A 20640-nucleotide genomic window follows, 5' to 3' on the forward strand; every position below is an offset into this window, starting at 1 on the left:
TAAAATTATTTTTTAAAATTACGCTTCTAGACACTCATGTACCGGTACAATTCTGTGCGTAGGTAATAACCAAGAGTAAATGTTTCAGAGCTCTACCTCATGCATATTAATCATGATATATTGTTAAAGGTTAATATACCATAATTCGTGGATGAAAGTATTCAGAACTTAAATGACTTTCGGTATATTATTTTCTCTGGTTTCTCACTATTCCAATGGGACTATTTTTTGTAACTTTTTAAGCTATTAAAGTAATAAAAGAAATAAGTTAATTAGTTTTAATTAGCAGTATTTTTTCCAGGGTTCTCAACACACAATAACGGTGGTAATGATCAAGACTCAAGAGCATCTGCTTTAGTTGGTAAGTATTGCATTTAAGTGCATTTTCCTATTAAGTAAACATTAATTCCTTATAGGCTATCATTTGGTATTTGCTACTTGATAGAATTTACTAGAATATACTTTATAAGGAGTTTGCTTTACTTCTTTAGGTTAAATCACAGATAGTGTGCCGTACCCCTGCCATGCTCCGTCCATAGCACGGCCGCAACCATTCACAAGTATGCCGTACCGCTACTGCTTCTTCATCATTTCCCTTGGTTCTAGTCAACTTCGTGTCGCTTCGTGTGATCCGAAAAAAGCCGAAGGATCGCGGCCGATGAGCCACGACCAAGGTGATTTCTCTTCAAGGTGGTTTGTCGGAGCACGGCATGGAAACGGCACAGGCATGACACGTCATATGTGAATCAAAAAAGACAACCCAATGAATTTTCAATGAGAAAATCTGAAAATAAACTTGGTAGATCACGGCTCGGACGGTGCGTGACATGTGAATGGCAAGTAGGTGTGAATTAATCATCTATATATTTACGCTGTCAATTCATGTGTCCATCTGTCTGGAAGACAAAACCCATCAAGTACTTTTTGATAAATGACTATGTATAGAGACTTTTATGTTAGGCAGTGTTGGGAAGTAACATAACGCAAGTAACGCGTTACTTGTAACGCGTTACTTTTTAAGTAACGTTTCCTAGTAACGCGTTACATTTTTTCCAAAGTAACTGTAACGGTAACGCGTTTCAAATTTTTAAGTAACGTACCTAGTTTGCGTTACTTTTTTCGCGTTACATTTCGGATGAGTAACTACAATATATGTACATTTTTTTCAGAAACAAATGTTTCTTTCCTGTAAGTGAATTTCTCAGAATGAAACAATCGAGCGTGAACTACGTTATGTCAGTGACCGACAGTCACAGACACACAGAGAAACAGATAAGTTCGTAGTGCCACTTGCAGTTTTTTGAAGATGAGGACAGCCTTAGGGAAATCACGTGTACTGATTGCAAGCACCTGGAAGATTTTGTCGTAGATTTTGCCAGCTCCAAATCAATACATTCAGTGAGTGAACTAGAAGTGAAATGGTGTCGGTAGTCTATTTTACTTTGATTGGTATTGTTTTTATAAAGATGGAGAACGAAAATATTTTACCGTTCGCACATTTGAAAGAATACTTTTTTCTTAAGAACTGAGGATGATGGTGGACAGAATTTAAAAGTAAAGTGTCTGAAGTGTCACGGCAGAAAATATTTATCAACAACTAGGGTGCCATAATTAACGATTTACAATAAGGGTTTAATATGAATAAACTGTGTTCTGATGAGCAGGACTACTTTTTTAGTAGAAAATAGTTTGCTGATGGTATGCGATATTGGAATTCTTTCAGATCAGTTTGCTTATCCTACAGTCCAGTTGATTATAGAGTAGTGTAATGTTTCTCTATAGTCTTTATTGTTAATTTTACATAACAACATTGTTATTATTATAAAATTAGTTTAGCAGAAATGTTAATAAGCAACCACTTTTCTAACGCATAGGGATGAGCACGAGTCAAGCTAAAACTCGACTCGACTCGCATTCAAGTCGAGTTTCGAGTCAAGTCAAGGGTAATATCTTCGAGTCGAGTTCCGAGCCGATTCAGTTTTTCACGTCGAGTTTAGAGTCCAGTCGAGTTCGATACATGGCTCGTTCGTTTAAGTCGTCTTGAAATCATGGCCTACACTAGAAAACGAAAGCCATGAGAAATGTAAGCTAAACAGTAATATGGAATACTTTTATTGTTGCTCACGAGAGGGGACACTGCTCGCATCTCGTCTCGTCTCGATAGCGAGACCACAAGAGATTTTTTATAACAAGCTCAGCTCGGCTCGGCTCAACTGAGAAGATGGCTCGAGCCGGCTCACTTGGGGTAAACCATCGGCTCGAGCTGGCTTGGTAGGGATGAGCCATTTGCTCGGTTCGGCTCAACTGAGCCGAGGGCTGTAGCCGAGTCGGTTGGGTGAGCTGTTGGCTCGGCTCACTTCTCGGTTCGGGTCGATAGTGAATGAGGTGTGAGCCGAGCTGCTCGAGTCCTTGAAAATTCTAAACCCGGGTCGAGCAGTTTTGAAGATATTTGGCCAGTGACCTATAACTTTTAACATTGTTTGGCTCGAGCCCGAATACTCAACCTAAATTCAGAAGCTCGTGAACAATGTCCTTGAATCCTAGACTTCACGACTACCGAGGATGGCAATCAATTAGTTTTTTTAGTATTCAAATACAAACCGCCTATCTTTCATTTTTATATACAATGTTGTTATAATAATAATAATAATAATAATAATAATAATAATAATAATAATAATAATAATAATTATTATTATTATTATTATTATTATTATTATTATTATTATTATTATTATTATTATTATTATTATTATTATTATTATTATTATAGTGGTAGTAATAGCAGTACGGAAAATTGAAGTCATATTTTTTTCACATTTTTAAAGTTTCGGACCTAAAAGTAACGCGTTAGTAACGCGTTACTTTCGAAGTAAAGTAATAGTTACTTTTTGGGGGCAAGTAACGCGTTACTAACGCGTTACATTTTAAGAGAAAGTAAAGTAACTTGTAACGCGTTACATTTTTACAAGTAACTTACCCAACACTGATGTTAGGAATATATTTCGTTGATAGTGGTATTGTTCAATTTGGAAGCGACAGAAACAAATCACTTCCTTTTTTTTCTTTTGTTTGCTATAGAATGAAAAACGGTCATAAACAACAAGTAAAGATTTTCTGCAACCAATTAAGCATTACAAAGATATATTCTATCCTTCTAATCTCTCTACTTAAACTGGAAATGGTAGAAACCTACCACAACTTCCGGTTTCATTATTACTTCAGAAAATATGGCTTATACCCTAACCAAACTCTATCATTTGGTGTACGTATTGCACTCTTACTTGCTTTTATTTTATTTCTGGGAAGAAATGAAAGTTTAATTATTAAATATTTACAACTATTATATTTTAAAAACATTTTTATATGCTCTATAAATTCGGAACAACAATTCCATATTTTCGCACACTATTTAAGTAGTTCTGTTCCTGCTGTAGCAGCGTCATAAATGGAAGCTCATTCCTGCTATCTACACACACATTTATGTAAAAATAAGTTGGAAAGCAACAGCGAGGTCATTCAGAGTTGAATTTCGCCGCATGATATCGCTACTATTAGTTTGATATCGAGCAAAAGATTGTTTATCAGATTTTGTAATTAACTTCATTGCGATTTCTTATTTGCTTAACTAGGTGACCTGAAAGGAGACGATTAATAACAATACATTAGTTTTAAACACGCTTCTTTCAGAAGTCCTCTATTATGGTGAAGTTAGAACAAAGCATTCTAACTATGGAGTTTGTAACTTTGCATTTGTTGAAGAAATGGATTTAGTATTTGCTGATAAGATAAGATGAGACGAGACAATTCTTCCAATAGAAACAGATTCAAGTTTCAAGATAACACATCACTTTCAAGGCACCCTTTAGTAACCCTGCGTAGCGTATTCGCTAACGCTATCGGTTTTGAGGTAAATAATCACGGGTCCGATTCCCAGTAGAGACATTCCGTCAAAGAGGTGTGGAGTGAAGTTTCTCATGGCTTTTACTCATACACACTAAGCGACTACAGGGACGTACCTAACATAGAGCTCCCAGATCATTTACGTTCTTCCCCATTTCTTCCTTCTTTCCTTCGTCTAGTAGTGTGCTCACCGAGAAACGTCTTCCCTCATATGTGACGGATTTAATACCACAAATTGCAGTAATGCCGCGAAATGTGTATAAGTAAAATAAAATAATTCAAGACACCATTTTGAGATAAGACAGTCTTAACTATTGTCTCCTAGGCAATCTTAATTGAACAGTTTAGAAAATCGGCAGCCTTAACTCTTATCTCATAGGCAATCCTAATTGAACAGTTTAGAAAATCGGCAGCTTTAACTACTGTGTCATAGGCAATCTTAATTCAACACTTTAGAGAATCGGAAATTACTAATAGAAATACACAGGGTGAAGAATTTATACTGTCCAACAGTGATAATCTAAACAGGGAGACAAGCAAAACTTTGCTGGAAGGAATAGGAGGAGACACCTTTGCACATAATAGGCAACAACACTCAGTGAACAGTGTTGTCAACCCGATATAAAGTTTCTTTAAAATAACACTACATCAGATTATTCCATATTTCAAGTCTACATGTTAAATAGAAACGTAGACTACCACAATCCTGGGGGAGTTGCTGGACTCCCAACAGGCACCTTCGCAGGTGGCGGATAGGGGAAAGCCTACCAGATACAGTGGGTACCGGAAATTTCCTGGGTGGACCAAAACCAGCACTGCTGCCTTGCAGTTAATGGAGAGATCCACAAAGGCTAGGGGAAGAGGACCCCGAGAGAAAACTCCTGGTCCTCCAGGTTGGGGGTTGTGCATAGGGCTAACGACCCAATCACAGAAAAATATAATTCGTTCAGAAACAGAAACCAGAGCCTCGGAAAAATGAGAAGGATTCAATGGATATTACTAGGAAATGGCAGAAGGATCTGAGTATAGCGACGTGGAACGTCCAATCAATGTTAATACCAAGTAAAGCAGAAGAAATAGCACGAGAAACAGTCATGAAGGACATAGATGTTATAGCACTTCAAGAGATAAGATGGGCAGACACGGGAAAAATTAATAACGAAAATTACTTTACCTACTACAGCGGAACACAAGGAAAAACTGGTCAATTTGGTACAGGCTTTATGATAGCTAAGTATGTCAGAAATAACGTACTGAAATTTTCAGCAATAAACGAGAGAATAAGTAAACTAACTTGTAAGGATGAAAGGAAGATTCAGAAACATCACCATCGTAACAGTACATGCCCCAACAGAAGACACAGACACGGCAATAAAGGAAGACTTCTACGAGAAACTAGAAGAGACGTGTAACAGGATTCCCAGATACGACATAGTAATAGTAATCGGAGATTTCAATGCAAAAGTAGGAAAAAATGATGCACGAATCAAAGTTAAAGAAAAACATTCACTGCAAGAAGAAGGTAACGACAATGGCAACCTACTCATTCAGTTTGCAATAGAGAACCATCTCACAATTAAAAGGACATGCTTCCCTCACAAGAGAGTACATCTAGGAACGTGGGCGTCACCGGATGGCACGACGGTCAATCAAATAGATCATGTTCATAGATCAGATAGATCATGATATATCATAGATTAATCATAAGATAGATCATTAATAATAGACACTCCTCATCTATAATGGGCACAAGAAGCTACAGAGGATACAACTGCGACACAGATCATTATCTGGTCAAAGTTAAACTTAGAGAGAAGAATAGTAGGAAATTGGTATATAGGGAAAATAGGAAAATAAAGTGGAACATAGACCAACTAAAAATCAGGAAAAAGAAAGAGGAATATAAACGAAGGATAAGGATAAAATTTGGCACATCAATCAGGAGAACAAAGAATATCAACAGTGCAAGAACAATGGAATAAAATCCAAGAAATAATAACAGAAACAGCAGAAGAAACGGTAGGACGACGGAGAAAACCAAAAAGACAACAGTGGCTCCACGAGGAATGCCAAGAGGCAATAGAAAAGAAAAACGAAGCAAGAAAGAAAATGATACAAAGATCAACGAGAGCAAGCATAGAAGAATATAAAGAAATGAGAAGGCAGGCAAACAAACTATGTAGAAAGAAGAAACGAGACATGGTGAAACGACGAATAGAAGAAATTGAAGAGATGAGTGGAAGAAACGAAACAAGGAAATTATACATAGCAGTCAAAAGCATGAACAAGGGATTCCAGTCACAACTGATTGGATGTAAAGACGAAAAAGGAAACATAATATCCGATGAACAGGGTACCATACAAAGATGAACGTAATACTTTTTAAAAGTAGCTAAATCCAACATCAGAAACAGAAGAAAGAGAAATACTACAATTGAAAGTAATGGAGAGAGAAAATATCGTAGAGCATCAACAAGTAGAAATACCAAGCGATGAAGAAGTAGAGAATGCTATCAGAAAACTTAAAAGCAACAAAAAGCCCGGAGAAGACAATATAACAGCGGAGCTAATAAAATATACGCACAGAGTTGATGAAGGAAATAGGCATCATGATCAGACGAATCTGGGAAGAAGAAACAATACCATCAGACTGGAAAGTGGGGATACTACGTCCAATACACAAGAAAGGAGACAAAACAGACTGCTCAAATTACAGGGGAATAGAGCTACTGAATACAGTCTATAAAATATTTACAAGCATACTTAATAACAGAATAAAGAGATTTACAGAAGGAATAATCTGAGAGTACCAGAGTGGATTTAGAATAAACAGAGGGACTACAGATCAGCTATTTGTGATGAAACAGGCAATAGAAAAATGCAACGAACATGGAATAGATATACACATTCTGTTCATAGACTTCAAACAAGCATTCGACAATATAGATAGAAGTGGTCTTCTGCAGAGACTAGAACATTTCAAGATCCCTCCGAAACTGAGCAACTTGGTTAAAATTATCCTGGAACAAACTACAGCAAAAGTGAAAATAGAACACAGAAGAGGAGAAGAATTCGAGTATAAAAGGGAGTAAAACAGGGAGATGGGCTGTCGACAACATTATTGATAATAGGCTTGCATATTGCAATACGAGAAATAGATAAAAGAGGCACAATTAAAACCAGCCAAATATGCGCCTATGCAGATGACATCGCCATCTTGACGAGAACGGAATACGAACTCAGGAAGCTATACAACGAACAAGAGGAACTAACGAATCCACTGCGCCTGCAAGTAAACATTGAAAAAGCAAAATACATGCAGATAACATCAGATAAAAATAAGAGAAGAAAGGGAAGGTTTGTAATAGGAAACAAAACATTTGAAGAAGTAGACAGATTTAGATATTTAGAAGTGACAATAGACAACAGGAATAACATGACAGCTACAATCAAAGAAAGAACTCTAGCAGGAAACAAGGCGTATTATGATAATGCGCAAATACTCAAAAACAAAAGCATTGGCAGGCAAACCAAGATGAAGACTTACCAAACGACAATTAGACCGATAGTCATCTTCAGCGCAGAAATATGGACGTTATCTAAAGAAAACGAAGAAAAACTACGAATATTCGAAAGGAAAGTAATTAGTAAGATTTTCGGACCAATCAGAGACAATAACGAATGGAGAAGCAGAACCAACAAAGAAATAGAAGACATCTTAAGAGGAGAAGATATTGTACGGTTTATAAATGCGCAACGGCTGCGCTAGAGGGGACATACAGAAAGAATGGAAGAAGGACGACTAGCAAAGAAGATAATACATGAAAAGATATTTTCCAAGAGAAGAAAACAAAGATGGTACGAGGATTTAAACAAGGATCTGAGAATATTGAAAGTTAAGAACTGGAAAGGATAAACAAAGAACAGAGAAGAATGGAGGCGCCTGGTGAATGAAGCCAAATCCCACCCAGGGCTCTAGAGCTGTATGGTAAGGTAAGTAAAACTAATCAGTGTTACAATCTTAGGACGCTATAGTATTATAAGCACCCAAAGTTTGGAAGCCTGTACCACTGTTACAGTGTCACGTAGACGGACGTTGCAATACACATCTAAAGTATCTTAGTGCTGGATTCCGTGTTCATAGCATGAAGTATTTCGAATAAATAGTAACAAAGTTACAGTGGGTTGAAAATTTGAATTTCTTTGAAAGGTGTTATTTCGAAAGAATGCATATAAGTATCATATGTAAGTGTGTGTGTGTGCGTTTCAATAGACAAACAAAACATTCTACCGTTTACAGCAATTAAACGTTTCAACCGTTCTGAGATATGACACACATAGGTAAAGTTTGCAACATTGCTTTAATTATGTAATTATGACAAAATTTTAAGTACAACTACTAAAATCTATTGCTATAATGTAATAAAAGAAAGGGAAATCCACAGCCATTTTAAATATTTTTTCACATATACGCCATTATAAGCACTATCGCGATCTTTTTAAATGTTTATAATATCTCCGGAATAATTTGAGATATCGATGTACTGTAAATCGCAAAATAATTTGTAGGTCCATTGCAAACCATACAACTACGTAGCTATAATACTTACCTAAGCATTTAAAAAAAAAGTAAAACCTTTTGCAAAGCATCAAATATTCCACAACTTGTATCTTCGTTCCTATTTATTCGAAACATGTCACAACACGATCATGATATTCAACTCTAAAGTACTTTGAGTGTCCATTGCAACATACGTGTCTGTTCTGCAGTAAATATGGTAGAGATTTCCAAACTTTGGATGTTTGTGATACTATATCTTTCTTAGTATGCAACAGTGTATAATGATTGTGGTGTTTCAGATTTTCGTTTAATGTGCATGTTTGAAATATGTAATAATCTGACAGAGTGCCATTAAAAAAAGATAACTTTATATTTAATTGGCAACACTATTCCATGGGTGTTGCTCCTTAATATACACGAAGATATCTCCGTCATCATAGTTATTTCGAGTAAATTTTCGCTTCTTTCCCTCTTGCGGTTCTCCGTTATGACGGTTGGATATTATAAATGCTTCATCCTGTATAGGTTTAAATGTGAATTTTAAAAATTTTACTTTTATCTTTTGCTATGCAGTAAGATTCGTATATGATAACATAAATGTAGTCTATGTAAGATTTCTATAATTGTAAAAAAAAAAGTAATTTCCTTCACTATTACTATTTGACCTTGAACTATCAGATAAGAATTTTATTTACAGTTTTTCTTAATTTCTTTAACTAGATGGAATAATTGAATTTATAACGAATTCAGTTGGTGACAAAGCGAAAGACAAATTGGAGTCGAAATCTGAACGTAAGTAACTTATTTTCTTAACTTACTTTTTAGATTTTCCTTTAAAATTCTACAGAATATTCAAAAGCTCTTTGCGTTTGGTAAAATTATTGTAAAACAGTAGTGTGGCCGCACACACTGTTTGCAATACTAAAAATGTTGTAAAAACTATCGTTTTGTATAGTACAAGTATGTATTCCATTTATGGGTGATTCGAAGCAATACTAGAAAGAGATAGTAATTATACAATTGAGGTTACCCAAACTAGTGTGGGAGCGGGATCAACGAGTCGCCCATTACCTGAAGTTCGCAATCCTCAATGAAACTTAGGCTCGCTTGATCTTATTCTCATTGTTAGAATGAAATGTTCATTTACTTCTAAATTATCGAATGAAGTGTTGCTTGTGTATATCAGAAATATTTTGTGTGTTTATGAAAAATGAATTTGGTTTGTTGATATGCGTAGAACAAGATATTGAATTCTTGAGAAATTAGTGATGGAAATCATTAAAACAGATTATAAGTTAAATTATCCCCATTTATTTTTGTCTATATGAGTTTTCCAGTTCCAAATCGGCTCTTGCCTATTTACAGAAAATCCCAGAAAACCTGGGAAAAAACTGTAGGATCTGCATGTTTTGTAGAACTGGAAATACTTCATGTAAAAAACCTGAACATCCTAAAATATATCCAGTTCTTCAAAACGTATCGATCCTACAGTTTTTCTCGGTTTTCTGGGATTTTCTGTACAAAGACAAGAGTTGTTTTGGAACTAGATAATTCAATTTCTTGTAGATTCTTGAATAATAAATCTCTTAATTTGTAAAATAGAAATAGTAGATTTTTTAGTATATGAATTTACTGACCGGATAACCTGTCTTTACACCATTTAGCTAATATAACAATTCTGGAGCAATTACATTTTCGCTACAGATATGAGTAAACCAGAATTTCTATCCTTGGTTTGTCATTCAAAGCCAGTAACCTTTATAACTGATACACGAGCCGTTGTCTCCGCTATTCATGCGACGTATGATTTGATAGCATCTTCAGTGCTGGAACCATATGACGGATCACTAAGAATTACACGTAGTTAGAACGGCAGACATTAGCAGTAATCTTCGATGTTTGCAAGTACCACAATTGTCTGTTCGGTAGAAAATTTAAAATAGTAATGGATTCTCAGCTAATCAGGTGGATCTTAAGTACTAAAGGTCCGCCGGACACTGCTTTGCCACGGATGCAGGAATTTTTTTTTTTAAACCTTATCGAATATGATTTTGATACTGTGTACAATAAGAATGTGAAGATGGCCAATTTCCTTTCTTTTTTTCCATTATCATGTATCCACAGAAAAATACGATACGGATCATTCAGTAATATGTTAGTGAGCTGCACTACTAGGTAGAGTGTTCTAACGAAGAATGAAGTGGTACAAAAATCAAAAAGTGATGTAATACTTGAGTAGGTTAGCTGTTGGTTATTGAAAGCTCGATCTAATAAATTAACCGATTATTTAAATTCAGAAATCCAGAAGAATTTAATGATTATATAATCATTATATTCTTCTGGATTTCTTAATTTAAATAATCGGGTAATTTATTAGATCGAGCTTTCAATAACCAACAGGAACCTACTCAAATATTACTTTACAAGATTAAAATGGGCCACCATATATATATATATATATATATATATATATATATATATATATGTTGGTTTTTACGTACTGGACGTTTTATCTGATACAAGCATCATGTCTTGGCGGTCATTATGAAAATTGTGACCCATATGAACAATCTTTTGCCACAACGCTGTTTAGTATATGAAGATCTATCGAACGAGATATCAATTGACCCATATTTTAGTTTAAAATTCCTAAGTTGGGCCCTGGACTTCTATGAAAGGCGGCCCTGGGGGCACCGCGACAACATTATTCGATTTGCCCTATGGAATTTCCTATTTGATTTGTTATTTGGTTCATTTATGTTCAGCCGTTTTCATATTAGTGGTACTGGACCTTTATCTGATACAGGTAACATATCTTGGCGGCCTTTTTGAATACGGTGACCGATATGAAAAATCTTTTGCCACATCGCTTTTTAGTTTTTAAAGATCTATCGAACAAGGTGTTACTTGCCTCATGTTTCTATTTAAAATTTTAAAGTTGGGCCCCGGGCCCCCACGAAGAGCGGCCCTGGAGAGCAGCACAACATCACCATTCGATATGCCCCATGTTATTTCCTATTTGAGTTTTTGTTTAGTTTACTTATGTTTAACCGTTTTCTAGATATTTCCGTAGAAAGATTAAAATGAGCCACTATATATATATGTATATTGAAAATCTTGTAAGTGGTATTATATCTGTTTGTAACTCAGTAATATGTTCTTATTTTGCAGAGGAATCGAAAGACAAACATGAACACAGTGACTTCTCTAAGATTTTTAACATAACAGGTAAGTACAATACATTAGGTGTGCTTTTCAGTGAATTAACATCACTAAAAGTTAATATTTTATCGCTTCAAACTAACAAAAGAAAACTTACTTGAATTTCTAATTTTTGTATGTAGGAATTAGTACCATTGATAAATTTTCATTCCCCAGTTTCTAGGAATAACATTTTAATGTTTTATCTATATGATTTCCTTCAAGAGTCACCAATATATTTCTCGTTATTAAAATCATTTTTCACAATACAGTATACAACAATTCTACTTATAGAGTACTAATCTAAAATCTATGTACTTAGTAAGACATGAAACTGCGGTATTAAAATTGGTGTATGCGTTAAAAAAATATTAATTATCAGCTTACGTGTTCGTTCGTAGCACAGATTGAACAGCATACAACCTGCAATACAGCAGAGTAGTGTGTGTTGTATAACTTCAAGGCTTATGACATATTCTATACTTTGGAACCAGCAGAATATCGATCCCACTTCGAGTGGAAAATCAAAAGAAAAAAGGCTTCGTACTCGATTATATTTGGTCATGTGTCAGTGCACAACATTTGGTGGCTCTGGGTGGCTCCTTTTATGTGAAAATCTAATGACAGACACAGACAAAAACACACATTTTTTATATTAGTACACTAATTAAGAATACGTTCTATAGTTGATAGGAAACAAGAAGATATGGGAATCTTGAAAAATAAATCTAATTTGAATACTATACTATTAATACTATTCCAATATTTTACTACGCTATACTATACTATTCTATTAATTATGGATAACATTCCCCTGAGATCACGGTAGCCCTGTGATAGAGCGTTTACCTCATGGTGAGGTCCTTGGGTTAACACCACCTGATGCCAAGTTGCTTTTGTGGCAGGCGGATACTGTGTGCGTAACTTTTCTCGGGGTTCTTCTACTACCTTCATTCCACCATTTCATTCATTAACATCTATCACCTTCTTTAACCTTGAAAAATAAACATGGTACGTTCAACTTTTTAAAAAATTGCTGCATTCGAATTTTTAAAGAAGAATCTTGCTTTCGCAATTTTCCTCCTGAAAGATACTAAAGCTGCGATAAGAAGCAGTTTCTGAAATCAATATATAAAAGTTAAAAAAAAAAAAAAAGAAAAAAGAATGTGCATAGAATAAATTCTGAAAATCACGGGCAAGAGTTAGTGGGAGGCTCTCGATCCAAGGCAGAAGAACGTTGTGCACAGTTCACAGAAGTATTATAATCTATAGACGTAAAGAAAAGCTTACAATTCATACACCCCCGTGCAAAACTCAAAGTATTCTAGTATGTTTTTACGTTAGATTATGGAAAGAAGATATTCATTTTTTATTAAATTATCACATTATTTTTGTACATTATCCTAGTTTCTTGTTTATTTCTCGATCTAAGATTGACAAGCAGCCGACCGACTTTCCACTGCTCTGCTTGTGACGTCGAAAGAAATGACAGCGCCACATTTTCACAATTTTGTCCAAAACTGATTACTTGTTATTTGAATTTGAACGGAAAATATAGAAGGAAGTATGTCTGGATATTTCTAATCTGCGATAAAACTGTGTATACGTTAAACGTAGAAGGTGCTAATTTTAGACATTTTTAAGGTTATGAAATATTTTATCCTTACAGCCTTACCGTCAATCTGAAGAGAACATAACTTCTAATTCGCTATAAAGGAATTATAGGATTTTATCCTTATTTCAGATGTGGAAACAGGAACCTCAGCCAATAGTACAGACCTCGCTAAATATGTGTCAAGAATTGTCAGTAAGTATTAACAAAATCGATACCCATGCTTTATATTTAGTGTAATATAGAATATTCGTTAAGGCTTATGGTAATAAATTTGGGACCCCCACCAGCTTACGAAATACCATCACGTCACCAGCGGCTGTGTTTGATGTATTAGGTATTATATCTGTTTATTAGCTATCGTCAAATACCTTAGTTTCCATTCAAGGAGAAGGTAATCAGGCACAGTTTAATCAAGTTTGTATCATTCTTTTTGACAAAACATTGAGTTTACTCGACTATTTCAAGAACAGGAACCCACAAACAACCATAGGCTATGCATCAGTAATATTCACCTGATTATACCTATATGAAAGGAATTGCAATAATTCTAGTTTTACGTGCCGCCCACTCCATATACGGTGTATACGAAGTGGTCTTTTGTAGATATTGTAAAAAAGTAAATATGTTACTGAAAATAAGGCATATAACTCTGCTTTATCAAACTGAATTGCATTGTGATAAATAGTAAGAAACTAAATATTTGCAGGAACTCTTTAAAACTATGATGGCCACTGTAGTTCCAAACATAACTAAACACAGTAAAAGTCATGCAAACTACAACATTAATTTAAAACACCTTTCATTGTCAAAGCTGCCAACTACAATTAATAACTTATAACTTTATTAAAGTAGAACATCTTGTTAAATTTTCCGTTCCAAACTACGTTCCAAACAGTACTTAAGGATCAGTGTGACTAAGATCCTCATATAGAGAGTAAAAAAAGGTTTATGTGATACATCGAAATATGAACTAGTTACATACAACAATTATCTAAAAGATAGGGAGAATTAAGACAATGGGATAATATCTTCCATCCCTTATCCGACAGTTTCCTGTATGGAAAACTGAGAACTGTTCTGTATTTCAAACAGTTCGACTAAGTTTCAAATTTATATTTAATCTTCTCCTTTGCCTTATTTTCTATGTTTCTTCCGTGCTAAGGCATTAGCAACATCAACTACTAAAGTTGTGTTTTGTGTTAGTTCTTTTGTATACCTTTCGAAGCATTTTTGGTAGTGAAATTCACAGAAAATTGCGAAGCTTAAAGTGAAGAACTTGTTTGAAGTAGTCAGAAAGCTCACAGAAGATCAAAATCAATGCTATAACTAAAAGCACAGCAAGCAAAGCTTGACACAAAGATCACTGATATACTTAAGGCTGTAGAACTGGTGATATATCAAATACAGGGTCTTCTAAAAGTCCTGCAAAAAAGTAAAAAGCTGTAACTTTGTAACCATTTATTGTATTTGTACAAAACGTTTAGTAGACTAATAAGAAAGTCTGAAATTTTGTTTCCAAGCATTTTTTTCAACGCCAAACCTCCAGATGAGCACCATTTGCGTCTAAACATTGCTGAAGTCTTTTCGGGAATCCAAGAATGGCATTTCACAAAACTCACTTCTTATGTCACAGTCTTCTTCCGTCAATTCTTGTACAAGTTTCAACTTGTAAGGCTTTGCCTTTATTTTCTTACAAACGATATTGTGTAGCGTTGTCATTGGCACTCGCAGCTCCAAGGATCTGCGTTTCAATGATTTCTTTGGACTTCGCAACACGCTTTCCTGCACGGACTGAATCACATCAACACTGGTTGTTGGCCTTCCGCTACGAGGCAAGTCCAAGACACTTCCGGTAGCTAGGAACATATCGTACCATCTCTTGATACTTGAACCTGCAGGTGGTTGTTTCTGATATTTTTGTCGGAATTTTCTTCTCACCAAAACACTAGATTTTAACTCACAAAACCACCCCACACACTGCGCTTTCTCTTGAGTAGACGCCATCTTCGTCACGTGATTTGCGGTTATGACGCTAACGTTTACATCCGCTCATTGTTGCCAACAAAAATTTTAACATTTCCACTAAACATTATAAACAAAATACAAAATTGTAAGTAGTACTTTCAAAGTTACAGCTTTTTACTTTGTTGCAGGACTTTTGGAAGAGTCTGTACATTTGACTTGTCAGACTTCATTATGTTGGACTGGAGTGAAAGTAACATAGAAAACTTATTGCAGTTGAGAAGCTCTGTGTTGAGCTCTACAGATTCATATTAAGACCCATTGCTAAATAAACCCAAGCCTGAAACGTCCAAAGATTCGCCAAAGATTTCGAAGAGAAAGAAAAACCAATGATTGTCTGTTGTTGTAAAAGGTTGATGATAAATAAAAAAAGCAGAGAAACAAATCGGGAAGCGGCTTCGTACGATCGCCAGTAGGAAGGAAGTTCTAAATTGTTTTCGCACTGCTCAATAAGTGTAGCGACCGTGGAAGAATGTTTGGAAACTTTCCAATTTTTCATGCAGACCCAAAAAAATGGCATTGACATACATGGTGAATATATCCAAATTTATGCTATGAAAACAAATCGTTGCTTTACAAATTCAAACCGGAAGATTCGATATAACTCTGAACCGAAGTAAACGGGGTGAAATTGACGATAACTCTAGATAGACCATTGGATGGCCTCTAGAATGTTTTATTTTGTTGTCCTAATTCTCCGTACCTTCCTTGGATAGTCGTAATATACACTTAAGATTTAGAAGTGGTGATAGTCTAACCAGGACCGACCATCTCTAACCACATCTTAATTATATTCATGTCATGTCTTTAAAGAAATATTTGTTGTGTCTTCTAAAATCTCACTTCATATTACTGATTTGTATGCTATCTCTTGTTTGTTTAGATTACGCAGCACAAGTCCTTCGAAATCTCTGTCAATCTCAAGATGGTAAGTATGCTAAATATTTGGGTTAAAACTTGGTTTTATTTTTGTTTTATAATCATGTACTATGTACAGTTATTTGATGTTGAAATGGTTGATATTCACTAATTAATGAGCAGTGATGTAATGCTAGAACTTCTGATGGATATATGATCGATTGTATTTAACAATATAGAATTTACCCACCCAATGTACCCATCCTCGCTCTTTTGTAAATTTAAGATGGTTATATACTGGATCATAAAAATATTAACTATGAATTACGCCTGATTGTATCACTGTTAATCAGCACTGAGGTTTGGAAAATAAGGGGTGAATACTATTATGAGAGGGAATCAAAAAGTTCGTGCAATCCCCTAGAAGAAATTCACGCGGGAGAACTCTGACACCATAATGATGAAAAATGAAATGAAATCTTTAAGTTTTACGTCCCACGTTTATGTCTGATAGGCTAGAGGAGATGGCGATGATGAGAGATGAGTGAAATGGTGGAATGAAGAAAGTGGGAGGAAACTGGAGAACCCCGAGAAAACCCATGAGCACGGTGTTTGTCCACCACAAAGTTCACTTGGCGGGGGCTGGGATCGAACCCGGGACCCCAAGCACCAGATGTGAACGCTCTACCACTGAATCACCGCACCCCCCACCATCATGATATTAGTCGTTCTCTATGTAGTTACCATGCCTGGCTACACATGGGTGGAATGAGCCAACAACAGCGACCGTTTTGTGACCAATCCATGATATTGCATCTTCATTTCCTTTCGTAACTTAGTCAGGAGATGGGAATACTAGATTCTAGTTTGCCCGCGTGGTAGGTAATCTGGCATGATGACCCCTTCACAGTCCCAGAAGACGGAAGGCATCACCATGGTGGAAAACTTCTGTGTTCATTCCTTTCAAGGGGTGTGGGAAGATTGGTGTTTCCATTCTTTACTCATTTGCTTTGTTTCTGGGTCTTAAAGATAAATCCAACTTTCATCCATTGTCAATAGTCTACAAAAAAAGTCCTCTTCATATACTTCACAGCGAAGCAATATTTTTCTTGCTGCGTGCTCGCGATTTCTATTCTGGTTGACACTTTCTGAACATGCAGCTGGTAGTGAAATTCCAGGAAGACCCATAACTAATACCTATTGCACACAGTTTCAATAGATAACAGTTTCAATAGTTATCTTCCTGTCTTCCATTATGATCTCAATTTTCTCCATCGAGACGGCATCATTAGTGAAAGATGGTCTTCCAGATGTAGAGGCGTCCGCCGGGAGTGGTCCTGTGTTCAGTTTGGAATTGCCGTGTCCACTTGGATACCATCTCATAGGATGGGCTTTCATCTCTGTAGACTTCTCTAATCTCTTCGTGGATCTACTTTGCTAATTTCTCCTGAAAATGGAGAAACGTAATAGCGCTCTGTGCCTCAAGATTGTCAATAATCGCACCTCCAGTGATTTGCCTAAAAAAAAAAATAAAATAAAAATGTGTTGTTCAAACGAGTACAGAATTAGCATGGTTAACATACAAGGACCTAATTATAAATGCATGTCCGAGGAGGTTCGTAGTTCGTAACCTCCTAGTTGATTGCACAAACTTGATGATATCCCCTCTTATTAATATTCACTAAAGATTTTGTAAATGTGGGATCTTTTCTTATAAATTGAAATGAATATTTTTCATAATTTTTTGTAATAAATATGTTTTTTGATATCTGAAATGGTGAATATCAACTTTTTTGTGTGAATTTTTCCTTCAATCAATAATATCATCTCGGTAAAATCAATGACTCTCGAGGAAACTCACATAGTTAAAAATTACCCTTTAATCGTTTCATATTAAGATAAGAAAACGTACTTCGTGTTCTTGTATGACTTAAATTTTATCGATGTCTCCTTCCTCAGGAGCCGCCATTCATAAAGCTCATATCTACTACAATTATTTGACAACAATTATTTTGTGAATATAATTTTTCTTATAATGCTTTTGTGTATCTGTATGTGTTACCTGGAAGCATACCATCTCCTTACATCAGTAGCGAATACAGAATTTCATTGAGGGCAAGGATTCAAGCTTCCAAATATATACCAGTTGAAAATTTTTGTATGCATATCTTAATAGGTTAAATGTTTAATTTTACATAATATTTTGTGGAAGAGTTAGAGGAGTGTAAAAATTCAGAAATCCACCATTTTCGTACATCACCACCTTATGTTATCAAAGTACATTAACATTTCCATTTTGTTCTTCTGCATCGCAGGAAGTACACCAGAAACAGGCGAAGTAAAAGAGGAATCTGGAAGATCTGCTGTTGGTAAGTTGTTCTTTTATTCTCGTGTTCCGATTACTACTGGAAGTTTTGCCCTCATGAATGTATTTCGGAAGACATACTTAGCACCCAGTAAGGTGTGATTTGTGCATCGTAAACTAAACTCGGAAATGTTTTCACACTGTACCTGTCCGAGAGAGAAGAAACCACAAGAAATATTTGATGGATCACTATCAAGTTTGCCTAGTATATAGCGGATCAGAGGTATGACTCAAGGCCTTTGATACAGGGGCGTCATTTAGGAGGGCAGGAGAAAACAATTGGCCTCTCGCAAGAGTTCGAGAAACTCATATACTTTAATCGATCGTCTACTAATATACTAGTACAAAACGTGAAAGTCTTATGTCGGTGGTTCTCTTGCCCCCTCAAGCGAAGTCTGAAATGACGTCCCTACGTTGATGTAGGTTACGTTCAAACCGGAAGTGGTAGAAATCAACGGTTTTACTGCTGATCTACTGAAAACGGTAACTTACAGCAAGAGGCAACTTCTTGCGATGGATTTAGCGCTCCAATACTCCAATACTAACTAAAACCGGAAGTTATAAAAATCCACTACAGTTTCCAGTTTAAATATTGGTTTACGATAGCAAACGTCAGCAAGAGAAGGGAAACGCTTATTGGGATTTCCAAGAGATTTAGCTATCTTCTCTCTTAACTTTCTATTCAAACCGGAAGTGGTTCTAATCAACCATTTTCGTTTCACGTTGATTATAAATACTATAGAGTGAAACCAACCATAGCTGGCGAGAAGCTGCTTTCTTCTATTAGCTAAGGTCAATTCGCATATAGTGTGCAGTGCCACTCTGCAATGCGACGATCACGAACTTTCATAAATACCATGTCGTGCCGTGCCGTACCACTACAATTTTGTACACCATTTTCCTTGGTTCTTGTCAACATCGTGTTACTTCGTGTGCTCCGAAGAAAGCCGAAGAATTGCAACCGTCGAGTGACAACCAGGCTGGTTTCTTTTCAAGGCGACCTGTCGTGCCACAGGCACGGTGCCGTTATTTGTGAATTAGAAAAGACAACCGAATGAATTTTCAATGTCAAAGACTGAGAAAAAAATAATTCTGTTTGCGTATAGTATTATGGGATGGATTAAGTTCGTAATCCGTGGGTATACTGTATTATTGTTATTTCACTGTCTTTCCTAGTTTTCAAGTTTCTTTAAAATATAATTTCCTCATACAATTATATTTTTTTCCTACTTGATTTGTTCATAGGTTTGCAGTACTTTCTTCTCGCAACTAGAACATAGAGAACTCTAAACAATTTTTGGCAGATTCCGTGGGTTCGTAGTTTCTAAAAGATTCCTACTTAAACTTGTTTTGAGCAAACGTGGATCTATTGTGACTCTCTCTCAATCCTTCAATTATACTTTTCATTTTTTTCCAGTGATATACAATCTCTAATTTCTAACGTATCTTTTTTTCAGGTGAATTCATGTTGGAGGTTGGTGTATACTTGTTGGTGTCAACGTTAACACTTGTTCTTGGAAGTGCTATTACGTTTTTAATCAAATCCTTTTGCTGTAAGAAAAAGACTCAGGACGAATCTTCAGAAAACCCAGAACAAGAATCTAAAAGAGAGACAGGAGTACAAGCAAATGTGTAAATGGAAAATTCATCTATCAAATATATATATAAATGTTAAACTTTTAAACGAGCAAATTTATTTTTCAACAAATGCGAAACAGCAAAATTATGGCTTAGTAAACATTTTATGTTTGCTACAGGAAATCTTCAGAAATAAAATGACATAGTGCCATGTGAGAACTAATAAATTTATACTGAATAGGCAATACTGCATTTCTTATGGCGTTGCTAATAACGCTTATGGATAGCCAGTGTAATATAAAGTGCATTACCAAATTTTCTGATTGTATATTTCAAAATATTTGAATTTATCTATAAGTTTTGCTATTGTTTTATGTACGAATATCAAAATATTAATTGTGCCATAATAACAGCTATAATCTAGCAGAACGTCATATGTTCAAGAAATCTCTATTAGGTTCGAGGAAACCTGACCCGGGCGTGTTCGAGAGGCCACTGTAGCTCAGTGGTAGAGCGTTCACTTCTGAGGATTCAGGT

At 35.7% G+C, this 20640-nt stretch overlaps 1 protein-coding gene across 1 annotated transcript in view; it reads left to right on the forward strand.

Moving 5' to 3' along the window:
- LOC145691798 (uncharacterized) overlaps positions 1-20307 on the forward strand; it is a 39309-nt gene extending 19002 nt beyond the window's left edge. The window contains exons 8-14 of the mRNA XM_081767112.1: positions 302-361; positions 9185-9256; positions 11636-11692; positions 13410-13472; positions 16186-16230; positions 18476-18529; positions 19983-20307. Of these exons, the coding sequence (XP_081623238.1) occupies positions 302-361; positions 9185-9256; positions 11636-11692; positions 13410-13472; positions 16186-16230; positions 18476-18529; positions 19983-20161 (530 nt within the window). The 3' untranslated portion in view covers positions 20162-20307. The remainder of the gene's footprint in view (positions 1-301; positions 362-9184; positions 9257-11635; positions 11693-13409; positions 13473-16185; positions 16231-18475; positions 18530-19982) is intronic.
- The last annotated feature ends 333 nt before the right edge of the window (positions 20308-20640 follow it).

Source organism: Thermobia domestica, chromosome 8, assembly GCF_964235325.1.
Source record: "Thermobia domestica chromosome 8, izTheDome1.hap1.1, whole genome shotgun sequence".
NCBI lineage: Eukaryota > Metazoa > Arthropoda > Insecta > Zygentoma > Lepismatidae > Thermobia > Thermobia domestica.